This window comes from Stegostoma tigrinum, chromosome 6 (assembly GCF_030684315.1).
Source record: "Stegostoma tigrinum isolate sSteTig4 chromosome 6, sSteTig4.hap1, whole genome shotgun sequence".
Classification (NCBI taxonomy): Eukaryota; Metazoa; Chordata; class Chondrichthyes; order Orectolobiformes; family Stegostomatidae; genus Stegostoma; species Stegostoma tigrinum.
The window spans coordinates 70838025-70851782 of NC_081359.1; the positions used below are offsets into that span (position 1 = coordinate 70838025).

General features: G+C 41.9%; 1 protein-coding gene across 1 annotated transcript in view; it reads left to right on the forward strand.

The window, feature by feature from the left end:
* The first annotated feature begins 4629 nt into the window (after positions 1-4629).
* Positions 4630-13758, forward strand: part of ddx10 (DEAD (Asp-Glu-Ala-Asp) box polypeptide 10) — a 188306-nt gene continuing 179177 nt past the window's right edge. The window contains exons 1-2 of the mRNA XM_059646651.1: positions 4630-4831; positions 11559-11619. Coding sequence (XP_059502634.1) covers positions 4667-4831; positions 11559-11619 — 226 coding nt within the window. The 5' untranslated portion in view covers positions 4630-4666. The remainder of the gene's footprint in view (positions 4832-11558; positions 11620-13758) is intronic.

Consider the following 13758-nt stretch of genomic DNA (forward strand, 5'->3'; position numbering starts at 1 on the left):
AGTCTGTCTGCAAAAATAGGCCCAAGCTTCCTTTTGCCTGCCACTTCAACACACAATTGTGTTTCCTGCCTAACATCTCTGTCCCAGGCTCGCTGCCGTGCTCCAGTGAAGCTCAGACCAAGCTGGATGAACAGTATCTAATTTTCTGCTTGGAGACCCTATAGCCTTCAGGACTCAATACTGAGTTCAATAAGTTTAGTGTTTGAGTGCCTCCTTCTGTGTCCGTATCCCAAACCCCACATATCAGACCTTGTCATTCTGCTTCCATAAACAACCCAACGTCATCTACTAATGGTCCCAATTAGTAGCTATTGATTCTCCTGAGCTGACCTTTACTCATTCCTTTACCTCAACTGTTGTATTCTTTCTCTGGGTTCCATTTCCATCTACCGTTTACTCCTTGCCCCTGCCCCTACCCCTACCCAACCTTCAGCCTATATACCAATCTTTTCCTGGCTACAATCGGATCTGAAGGGTCACTAGATCTGAACCTTTAACTCTGTTTTCACTCCACAGATGCTGCTGGACTTGCTGAGATTTTTCCAGCAGTTTGTTTTTACTTCCAATGCTTTGCTCCTTTACTACAACCATTAGTTTCTTACCCTTTTGTCCAATGATATCGTTGCTATCCCCGACCCCTGACCAATTCCAGACATTAACTTTTCTTCCTTTCTCAACCCTACCTTTCTGCACATTAAACCCATCACGTTTCTATCTCCTTTCAAGCTGAAGAAGTCAAACAGACTTGAAATCTTAACTCTTTCTTTCTCCACAGATAATGCCAGAACTGTGGAGTTTTCCAGCACTTCTGCTTTTATAATTTCCTTCATGATAGTATTTTGCTTTTTCCATAATGCTGACATGTACCTTCCTTTACTATCCCAAGGTTCTACTCTTAACCTTTGATGCCTTCCCATTCCCTCTAATCCATTTCTCAATTTTTGTCAATACTGTACTACCAATTCCTCACTCCCCTCTGTTGTCATTCATGTCTAATTCCCTCAGTTAGATTTTGCAGTATTAATGATTTATTCTGGTATCTATACAGCGTGTTCTTGCAAGGTATATATAACATATTGTGTAGTAATTTATTGTTACACGTGTTTATAAAAATATGTTAAAATGTGCATAGGTTGCTGTAATTTGGCTCAATTAGATTGTAGCTTTAACGATTTATTCCAGTGTCTGTACAATGTTGAAGGACATTTCTGTTCTTGTAAGGTATATATAGTATATAGTGTAGGAATTTATTGTTACATGTGTATAAAAATACAGAAAAACATGCATAATTTGCTATAATTTGGTACCATTTTAATTGTATAAATTATAAGAAGAAATAAATCATACATAGTCAGGAAAAATTTCACAGTTTTGTTCCATCCATGGCTTCTTGATTTCCTATGTGGCTACCGGACATTGCTGTAGCATGCAGCTGCCAAAGATGTCCCAAAGGTCGCAACACCTCTGCCAAAGCCGTCTCATCAACGCCAATACTCCAGCTGTCACCATGGCCAGGGGACTGTCCCAACTCTCGAGGATCGGGGATCATGTCAAACCCCAAGGACAGACCAACCGTTCAAATCACCTCCCACAGACCAAGAGATTACTCACTCTGCCACTGCTGCAGATGCTGCCAGAACATTAGAGCAAAAGAATGGACCGCAATTCATCGACTTTGGAACAGCTGCTCAAGCCGTGATGACACTGCCACAAGAAATGGATTGGATCCACCACCCAATAGCTCCCGGAACCTCTCTCCATCGCTGCAGCCGTGGCATGAAGACAAGATTAATTTGATTCAAGAATAAAGAAAAATTAAACTAAAAAAGAAATGCAGCTGGTCACGTGAAAAAGAACGGATGGGCCCAGTACCCCGAACACCCCGTACCCTGTCGCTTCTACCATCTTGAATTACACCATTCAAAAGCTTGAATCACACTATTTATGTTCTGAGTATGGTGGGATGGAAGAGGGCATTAGATATGGGTATAAACAGAACAAAAGGGAGAGTTCCGAATTTTGTTAGCTCATCCTGAAATAGCACTCATAATGCTTATAGATGGCATGTATGAAGACTTCATATTTTTATCTATTCAATATAAGTGAAGAAATATGGTTGCACAGAATTTTACAGCATTGGAAAGCATCTTTCCTCCTGTAGTATTTGCATTATTGTAGCTCGTAATCTTTTCGTTAATTACTTTGTTTTAGTACGGATTCTTTTGTTCTTTATATAAGGTGAGGCCAGGCCCCAAGGCTTCTTGAACCAATGGGCCTGGGGAAGGTGTGTGGTGTGTGATGGAAGTGTGGGGTTAGTTGATTAGTTGCTCAGGAGTTAGACTACGTTTTAATAGTCTAACTTTTCCTGTGTAACTATTTACTTAGTTTCATCAGAACTCTCTGAATTCTCTGATTTAAATGGAGACTTTCAGAGGGTTCTAAGCATAGGAGAATTGCCTAGTGGAATCTCCACTTTTCCAGGCAGATCCTTCAGAGTCTGCTACAATGGGGATTCCACAGTGTCCTGATGCGCAATTACACCTACACTAGAATAACGATGTCTGGCCATTGGAAAATGTGGGCCATTGTTTATGTGATGATACAGCAGCAGATGTGAGCCATTCCCATTCCAAGCTCCTCTGGACATGACTGGCTGACTCTTACAGCATATGCTTGAACAAATTAGCATTGAGAGAGAGGAGGTGTATTTGACTAGTAAGTGGATAAAACTCCAGGGACAACTGAGATGTATTCCACACTGCTTGGAAGGTAAGGGAAGAGATTATAGGGGCTTCTTAACATTAAATTTCAAATTATCGCTGGCCATTGGAGGGATGCCAGAGGACTGAAGGCCAGCTAAAGTGGTAAAGTTTTTAAAGAAGGGTGGTAGGGATAAACCAGGAAATTGCAGGTCAGGGAATCTATCATAAATGAAAGGAAAACTATTGGTAAAAAGTCTGAGAGACATAATTAATCTCAACTCAGAGAGGCAAGGATTAATCAAGGATACTCAGTATGGCTTTGGACAGATGATGTCAAATAAATTTGAATTTTTTAACGAGGTGGGTAAATGTGTAAATGGTGGTAGTGACAGTTGGTGTAGTCTACATGTATTTCAGTAAGGCTTTTTACAAGGTCTTGCATGGCAGACTGGTTAAGAAGCCAAGAGCTCATGGGATCAAAAGCAATTTTGGAACATAGGATTGAAAACTGGCGCAGTGGCAGGAAGCAGAGATTACGAGTTGAAAGTTGGTTTTTTTGCATCTGGAAGTCTGTGTCAATTGGAATACCACAAGGTTCAGTCCTGTGTCCCTTGCTGTTGTTGTGTATGTTAATCGCCTGTAAATGAAGATAGGATGTCAGTAAATTTACAGGTGTCACAAAAATTGGTGGGATAATTCATGAGGACGAGAATGCTACAGACAGCCTGATCACTGGTAAATGGAATTTGATCCGGAAATGTTGGGTGATGCATTTTGGGAGGACTAACAATGAAGATGCATGGGAATATGTGTTGAATGGAAGGGCCCGAGGATGTACAGAGGATCCAATGGACCTTGGCGTGCAAGTCCATAGACTGTTGAAGGTAGCAGGTCAGATTGATAAGGTGGTTAAAAAGGCTTATGGAATACTTGCTTTTATTTGTGAGGGTACTGAATTCAAGGAGGTTACAGTGAAGCTGTATGTAATGTTAGTTAGGCCACAACTGGAGTACTGCATGTAGTTCTGGGTGCCACACTATAAGAAGGATGTGATTATACTAGAGAGGTCTAGAGATCAACCAGCATATTACCTGGACTGGCCAAATTCAACAAGATAGGCTTGCGTTATTTTCCATGAAGAGAAAGCTGGGAGATAGGGGATCTAATTGCAGTGTACAAAATTCTAAGGACAAACTTTTCCCCTTAGTAAAGGGCTCAAGAGGCACAGACACAGCCTTAAGGTACAGACCACGAGTTGAGAGGGGATTTGAGAAGTTTGTTATTCACCCAGAGGGTTGTGGTATCTGGCACTCACGACCTAAAAGGGGTTATAGAAGTGCAAACTCTCAAAACATTTAAATATTTAGATTAACACTTGAAATCCCATAGTATACAAGGTTATGATCCGTTGCTAGAAAATGGGATTAGAACGGACGTGATGATTAGCGTAGACACAATGAGCCAAAGGGCCTCTTTCCCTGCTGTAAAAATCTGCGATTCTATGACATACCTTAGGGACTTATTTGCTTATAATTAAACAATATCTCTAATTTGGAACCAATATTTTCCTATTCACACTTCCATAATCCTAAAGCTGTGTTTGGTCGCTTAACCTCTCGACGTTAAACAGGTTAGTATTTTCATACTGTCAGTCTAGTCACTTGTCACCATCTCACTAACAGAGCTTTGTTAAACTCATTCAATTTTCCTGTTGAAGGGTCTAGGCCCGAAGCATCAGCTTTTGTGCTCCTGAGATGCTGCTGGGCCTGCTGTGTTCATCCAGCCTCACATTTTATTATCTTGGATTCTCCAGCATCTGCAGTTCCCATTATCTCTTTCACTCACCAGTTTGCAGCTACCGCTCAGTTTCCGTGTCCTCCCTACACAGCGTCATCAGGACGTGCCCGCACTTTGCCCGTGACGTTGATACTGTGCGCCGGAGGCAGTTCGTACTCAGTCCAGGCATGGGGTTGACTGGAGAACCGAGCGAAATAATTAAAAACTATCAGAAATGGAAAAAGAAATATCAACGGAGGAAGACCAGGCTAAAGCAGGAGCGGAAGCTGCGGAAACCCGAATGGCAAGTGGAGAGGGAGGTGATCGCCCGGTTGGTGCAGCGTTATCCCGAGGTAGGGGCGGGCCGACGTGTGTGTGTGTGTGTGTAAAAAAGCGTGAATAAACTTAGGAGGAAAGAGGAGTGGAGTGGAGGTGTGGAATAGAGTCGTAATTATGTTTGGGAGAAAGTGCGGGGCTAGGAGCGGGAGAGAATGGGAGGGGGAAGCATAGTTGAGGTGTGGGGGAGTCAAGGAGGACAGGTACCGAGAATTGTATTTCAGTGCTCACGCATGGTTCAACCATTGCATAAATCTGGTGTTAATGGAAACAAGACTAGGGAGCTTGTCAAAATCATCAGATCCAAGACAGGAATAAAGTTATTAACGTTGAGGGAATGAGATCATAAGGAGTAGGTGCAGAAGCAGGCCATTCAGCCCACTGAGTCAGCTGCACTATTCAATGAAATCATGGTTGGAGACCCAAAATTACCACACGAGCACTCACTGTCTGTGGAAAGGCCTATGTGACATAATGGGCTACAAAATGAAGCAGAACAGAATAGTGGACAAAAATACATTCTTCCTGATGTGGTTAATGCATTTTATGTTTGGTTTGAACAGAAGGTCAGTGAAACGGTGGCATCTGCCCCAACAGCCTTGGTTACACTTGTTCCCTCAGTCACCGCTGCGAGGCCTGATTGACCTCCTCAAGAGTGAACCCATAGAAAGTGACCAGCCCAGATGGATTCCCTGGCTGTGCACTGTGATCTTGTGTAGTATAGTTGGTGGGAGTTTTTGTTGACAACTTTTGAAAATCTCAACCACCGGCGGGGTCTCTCAGTTCCACAATCGGTCTGGCTGTTTAAGACTTTACTCTTTTATTTCTTCATACGGCCGAGTACAGATCATCTGGAAACACAGAAGTTGAGCTCTTCTGTATTCTTCGGAGGAGCTGCGCACACAACTTAATACAAAGACATTTTTATACTTTTCTTAAAGCAGGGTACATTGTGTGCCCGCCTTGTGTATTTAAACAATTACCAATCAATACATGATATTGCTTCATTGACAGTTACTTAATCCAATAATATTAACTGGTAAACAACTTAATTCACAACGATTAGGTTACTTTTATCTCGCCACAAAACGCCACAACATTTGCAACCTAAGGTCAGTTAGAACGGTTAGTACTGCATTATCTTATCATTACTGCATTATTTATGCAGCTCGAGCAGAATTTACAGTTCCCAGGTGAGAAGCCATTTTTGTTGTGCTAACTTGCACCGAGAAGCCATCTTGTGCCGGTATCCAAGTTTCAGACTCTCACTTTAACCTCTTCTTGCTACAATCTGAAGTTTCCACTTGCTTCAAGACCACCACCATCATTCTGGTAGCAAGGAAAACACATGTTATGTGCCTCAATGACTACTGCCCAGTGGCTCTGACCTCCATAATCCTATTCCTGCTTTCTCTCCATACCCTTTGATTCCTTTAGGGCTAAGAACCATATCTAACATCTCCTTGAAAACATTCAGTGTTTCAGCCTGAGAATTCGACAGCCTCACCCCTCTCTGGGTGAAGAAATTCCTCACCGGTGGATCCTTCCTATATTTACCATTTATGGTCCTGTTACAATTTAGTAGACTTGTGATGTTGACAGACCCTTGCCCCTCACTGTTATAAACTCCAAGTAATATAGCAGATACATATTCAAAATCTCTTCAAATATTATTCCTGTCATCTCATGAAACAGACCAGTAAACCTACGTTGCACTCCCTCCATAGCCAGAACATCTTTCTTCCAATCAGGAGACCAAAACTGTGTGCACTCCTGCAGGTGTGATCTCATCAAGGTCTTATACAGTTGTAACAAGACATTACTGTCCTGTACTCGAGCCCTCTTGTTACAGAGCTCAACACAGTACTTGCTGCCTGCTGCGCTAGCATGTTTATTTTATAGAATCCCTATGGCGTGGAGATAGGCCCTTCGGCCCAACAAGTCCACACTGATCCTTGCAGCATCCTACCCAGGCTCATCCCCCTATAACCCATACACACTTGAACACTACGGGCAATTTAGCATAGCCAATCCACCTAACCTGCACATCTTTGGACTGTGGAAGGAAGCCGGAGCACCCGGTGGAAACCCACGCAGACACGGGGAGAATGTGCACACTCCACACAGACAGTCACCTGAGGCTGGAATCGAACGTGGGTCGCTGGCATTGTGAGGCTGCAGTGCTAACCACTGACCCACCGGGCCGCCCCAACCTGTGTGCAAGGAAACCCTCAACTTGCTTGCGTCTTTCACAATCTATCACTGTTCAGATAATTTGCCTCCCTGTTTTTGCTGTCAAAGTGGATTGCCTCACATTTATCCACATTATTCTTTATCTGCCATGCATTTTTCCAGTCACTCGGTTTGGCCAAATGAAGCATCTTTGTATCCTCTTCTCAGCTCACACTCCGACCCAGTGTTGTGTTATTTTCAAACTTAGAGATATTAACAGTTAGTTCTCTCATCGAAGTTATTAACATATATTGTGAATATCTGGATTCTGACCACTGATCCATGAGATAGCCCACTAGTCACTTGCTGCCTCTCTGTACCTGTTTATTCCTTCTCTTTGTTTCCTACCTACCAAGCGGTTCTTTATGCATGACAGCACACTATCCCCGTGCTAGTTTTTCGTATGACCTTATCAAAAGCCTTCTGAAAGTCCAAGTAAATCACATCTTTTGGCTCTTCAATATCAACTCTACGAGTTACGTCCTTGAAAATTTCCAGTAGATTTGTCAAGCATGATTTCCCGTTTGTAAATCCATGCTGACTCTGTCTGATCCTGTTACTGTTTTCCAAATATTCTACTGTTAAATCTTTATATAATGGACTCTAGCAATTTCCCCACGAACAACATCCGGCGAACTAGTCGATAATTTGCTGTATTCTCTTTATCTACTTTAAGTAGTATGACTATGTTAGGTACTCTCCGATCTATTGTAACTGTTCCAAAGCCTATAATAATCTTGAAAAATGACCACCAATGCATCCACTAATTCTAGGGCTCGTTCCTTAAGTATATGGGATGTGGCTATCAAACCTTGAGCATTTAACAGCCTTTATCCTATCAATTCCCCCACTGCCATTTCCCTGTTGAACACTGATTTCCTTCAGTTCCCCTGTCTCAGTACTCCCTGTGTTCACTAGACCCTGTACACTTTTGGGATGTTGTATGTGTCCTCCTTTGTGAACTCCTCCCTCACCCCTATCCCAGGCCCCAAGATGACTTTCCATATTAAGCAGAGGTTCACGTGCACATCTGCCAATGTGGTATACTGCATCCACTGTACCTGGTGTGGCTACCTCTACATTGGCGAAACCAAGAGGAGGCTCGGACCGCTTTGCAGAACACCTCCGCTCGGTTCGCAATAAACAACTGCACCTCCCAGTCGCAAACCATTTCCACTCCCCCTCCCATTCTTTAGATGACATGTCCATCATGGGCCTCCTGCAGTGCCACAATGATGCCACCCGAAGGTTGCAAGAACAGCAACTCATATTCCGCTTGGGAACCCTGCAGCCCAATGGTATCAATGTGGACTTCACCAGCTTCAAAATCTCCCCTTCCCCCACCGCATCCCAAAACCAGCCCAGTTCGTCCCCTCCCCCCACTGCACCACACAACCAGCCCAGCTCTTCCCCTCCACCCACTGCATCCCATAACCAGTACAACCTGTCTCTGCCTCCCTAACCTGTTCTTCCTCTCACCCATCCCTTCCTCCCACCCCAAGCCGCACCTCCATCTCCTACCTACCAACCTCATCCCACCTCCTTGACCTGTCCGTCTTCCCTGGACTGACCTATCCCCTCCCTACCTCCCCACCTATACTCTCCTCTCCACCTATCTTGTTTTCTCTCCATCTTCAGTCCGCCTCCCCCTCTCTCCCTGTTTATTCCAGAACCCTCTCCCCATCCCCCTCTCTGATGAAGGGTCTAGGCCCGAAATATCAGCTTTTGTGCTCCTGAGATGCTGCTGGGCCTGCTGTGTTCATCCAGCCTCACATTTCATTATCAAAGTGCATATTTAATTGGGTTGACATCTGTCTGATCCTCATTAAATTTCCCCTGTTTCTGAATGAGAGGCACCTACTTTTGGCTTCATTTTCTGGTCAGATATCTGTAGAAACTTTTGCAATCAGTTTCTATGACCTCATGAGTTTACTCATTTGTTCTAACTTCCCCTCTTAATCAGTCCTTTTCCATCTGTGCTGAATTCTGAACTCCCAGTCCTCAGGTCTGCTGCTTTGAGACCAATTTGTGTGTCCCTTCCATGGGTCTCATGCTATCCCTAATATCCCTTGTTAGCCATGGCCTGAATCCCTTCCTGTTTTGCTTTGATAAGGAATAAAACGATATTACTCAGTATCTGCGAACAGTCAAGTGGATTACTGGGTCTGAACTGGATTTTGTTCATGTCAGTTGAAGAGATATTAAAGATTTAAGATAGAAATTGAATTTATGCCTAATTTACACTGTGAAATGGGTGCAATGAGGCTCAATTTCGGGGACCAATATTTGTTACCTGAAGAATGCCTCTAAATTCATGCAGCCTAAAATTGATTTGACTTGTTTTTCAGGTGTTTTGGGCTGCCTAATATAGTTGTGAGCAGCTGCTTCATACCCCTGGAGAATTTCAGTTACCATGAGCAAAGCAGGGATCTGGCCTGTGCCCCATTCCTGTAAGAAAATTTTACACAGAAATCCCCTGTGGCTAACAGGTGTGCTGTTCCTGATTTCTAGGCATCCTTGACATTTGGTGCCATCGTAACTGCAGCCCTCTGCCTTCCTCCTTCAGAAGTGATGCATTAAGTGATTCATGAGTTAAATATTTGTACATGTAGGATAAATAAGGAGGAATTTTTTTCTTCAGTTTTCTCAGCAGTAGTGTTAAATAAATGTCTCATAGCTTGCTAAATTTTGTTCAATTGTTGGGAATTTAATTTGAAATAATCCCTGTTTCATGCACATATTTTAAAGAGTCTCTATCTTTGGACATTGTGTTCTGGTTTGATTAGGCTTTGTTTTCATTGATTCCATGTGCCAGATTCTTCTGAGCGTATCCTGCTGTTGGTGATTGCAACTCATTGGGTTTTGGTCCTGTTAAGTACTGACAATCTGTCCAACACTTAGTCCTTATTCATTTCGAGCCCTTCTGGTGGCAGAGTTTTCTCCTCTGTCACCATAGCCTGGATAGCATCACCCTCCTTTTTGTAAATATAGATGGAAAATATTTAATAATTAATACCTCAGCCGTGCCCCATACCCCATGGGTAAATTCCCTTTTTGGCCCCTCATTGGCTGAATCAGGCTGGGTATTTTTATCTTATAGTTGGTTACTTTTGTTTTAAATTTGGATGAAAATTGATCTTTTCTTCCTTTGTTGTGGAGTCCAGTCCATATTGGTCTCAAGCCCCATAACTTGCAAGGTGTGAAACCCATGTTGAATGAAATGCTTGTTAATGGCTTTGTTCTCATCCCCTCTTTCAGTGGCCCTGATGTGTCCATTAGTCACACGTGTGGGGAATCTAGTCCTTTTAAGTATTCCCTATTTTGCCCTATGGCTTTACATTGGATTGCATAGACCACGTTGACTTGTTTGATTCATAAAGGTTTCCCCAATGTTAAATTTTTTTGAATAATTTTTAAGTGTTTGCCTTTTCAGATTGTTTGTCCCAACAATTTGTTGTAGATTGTATCCTCATTCTAACTCTAGTAACTGGATTGTAACTTCATTAGATCTATTAGGCTGGAGACTTTAAAAATAACTTCAGACAGCCTATTTCTATTTTATATATGCAGACCCTCGATGCTCATTATAAAAGAGGTATGGGAAGTGAGTTAACCACCTCCATAAAGTGATATGTGCTTTTCATTTAATGAGATCCTTCTGTGCTGCAGAATTCAAATTTATGTCTCATTAAAACATATATTCATGTGAAGAGGTGCATTAGCTTGGAGAAAAATCACTGAAATGTGAATTGAAACCATTTGTTGTCTGATGGTTAGTTTGCACTCCAGATATAATTTGTCTATCTTGTTGCACAGTTAGATCTTTGAAAGTTAGTACTTTGACATACTTGTCAGCACTCACTTTAAGCAAATATGTTGAGGGAAAAGAAACTTTCTGAAAAAACAGCAAAGCTGAAGAATTGAATGAACAATGGTTTGTTTGCATAGAAAACCACCGCTGGCCAATAAATGTTGACATTTGAGATGCTTTTTTTTAAATTAACCTAATGTGGCAAGAATTTTGACATTTCTGTTCTCCCAATTGGGCTTGGAAATTAGACCATATTCTTCTTTGACCAGTTGTTGTAATGCTTTATGGCAATCATTTATATCTGGAAGGTGACAAAATGTGGTAGAATCCTTGATATGTTTCTATGTTTTGACTATATTTGGCATACAAACCTCCTTTCTATTGCTTAGCTTATTTGACATCATTTATATCTTTTCTTAGGTCTCTGTTTACAAAAACAGAGTGTGACTATTTAAAAGTATCTTGGCACATGACTTTCTGTCTTCTGCGTTCTGATTTTTTGCGTGCCAAGAGCATAGAAAATCCGGATTCACTTTATTTGAAAGGATTTGATGAGGGAAGAGAATGTTTCCACTTCACGGTCTATTCAAAGCAAAAGCCCATAAATATAAGACAGTTGCTAATAAATCTTGTAAGGAATTTGGGTGGTTATAACGAGCAGTGTGAATCATTTGTGTTCAAATCTGTTTTTTGACTTGCAGATAAGTGCCAAGGAGGTGGTCAAATTTTCAGATCTTCCATTATCCAAAAAAACCATTAAAGGTAAGTGTTTTGTTTTCTACCTTTCACAATGCTTTCTTCATCAGATCAGCCCCTTTTTCTTCCTTGATAGCTATCTGCCTTTTTGTACGAGACTTCATGAGAAATGTGCCTTGTTTTAAGTGTGGCCCTAACAGTTCCCTGGCAAATATTTTGAAGAAATTCAGGGATATTGTCCAGGTATCCTGGCCAATAATTACACTTCAGTTAACATCACAAACAGAACATCCCATCATTATCACATTGCTCTTTGTGGAAGCTGTCTGTGTATAAATTGGCAGCTATGTTTCCCACGTTACATCAGTGATCATATTTCCAAGCATTTTGAATGAAAAATGTTCTGGGACATTTGCTGGTTGTCAGAGACATTAAGTTATGACAGTAATTGCTGTCACTGACCAACTGTGAGCAACTACACATGTACACTCATGAGGAATGCACTGGATCCCAGACACTGACATCGTCACGTGCACCTTATGTGTGATGTCACGTACAGATGCATTACTATGCATATGTAGCAGAATGTGCAAGATTTTGAAGATGTTCTTAGTAGCACTTGGGAAAGAAAATGGCATGTTGGACTTCATTGCTTCAGGGAAGCCCTCTCGCACTCAGTCTCCCTTCTGTGGTCTCCCAGCTCTTGGGTCTGCCCCGAGTCCTGATTTTTTTTTTCTACCCACCCCAAACAACAATTCTGGTTGCATTCGCCATGAATCTGTGTACACACAGTTCAAAGCACTGCATAGTATACATGCTTTCGTATCAGCAAATCCTGCCTTAAATAACTGCAAAACTTGATGAAAGTTACAAGGTGTATTTGGCTACTAGGGCTATTACCTATGGGTTATGCTCTTTTCCCTTGTAATTATCTTTGAAACTTTCCTCTCAGAGATTGATGATTGGGGATGGTGGCATGTGTCCTATTTAATTGGAAGGTTGGCATTTCATGCAATATAGGGCTTCCAAACTGAGAATTGTGAGCCAGGTGAGATTTTGGTGTTGCTGTTCAGCTTGGACTGAGTGCTAACCACAGTGGGTCTCCTTTAAATCCTTTTTGTCCGTGAATGTAGCCTATCAGCCTGTTGCATTGTTAATATGGATTCTAATACATTCAGGTCATTTGCCAGTACTGTCAATGGTTCACCTCCCTCAGTACCTGAAGTTGCTTCCTTCCTTAGCTCTATTCCAACAACTCTAGGATCTCCCAGCTCTGTGGCCACACAAAATCTGAGCAATTAAAATATGGTCACAATGGGAAAATGTTTGGGAGGCACTAGTATAATTCACAATTCTTTTCTACACATGTAGGATCAAGAGTAAAACAATTTAACCCATTTTTTATGTTCAACCATAAAGTGACATTATGACCTAACTCCAAATATCTGCCTTTATCCAATATCGTTTGTTTACTTAGCCTTTTGTTTGTTAGTCGATGTAAACAAGCCTGTAAAGTTTGCACAATACAAGAGTTAGTGGCTTGATGATTACTTGAAATACCTTCATGTAACTTTCAGGAACAAAGTTCTGAATCTACTTGCTTCTGTAGTGATGTGGTTATCCTAGCCAAAGGGAAGAGGAGAAAGAAATTATGTTACAAGTACAACAAGCACTTGGGAAAGAAAGTGGCATGTTGGACTTCATTGCTTCGGGGTTGGGTGCAAGAATAAGGAAGTCTTGCTACAGTTATGCAAGGCTTTGATGAGACTTGATCTGAAATACATAATGAAGTTTTGGTTTCCATGTTTTCGGAAGGATGTTCTTGCATTTGTGACGGCACCTTGATGCTGCATGGGATTAATTGTGTAAGGTTGTCCTGGGAGGAGGGCCTAAATGAATTTTATCCGTGTTGCTGGAGTTTGGAAAAATGAGACTGCAACTCATTGAAACATGCAAGGTTCTGAAGAGTCTTGAATAGGTTAGATGCTAAGAAGCTGCTTTTCTGCCAGGAGGATCCAGACATGTTCTTAGGGCAAGGGCCTGATTATTTTAGACTAACTTGGGATAGGTTTTATTCACTTGTTTTAAAGGGCTATGGATTTTTTGGAATCTCTACCCCAGCGCTGTTGGGTGCTGCATCATTGATTGCATTTAAGGCAAATAGATAGGCATTTTTTATGCCTGAGGATCAAATGCGAGGTTTTG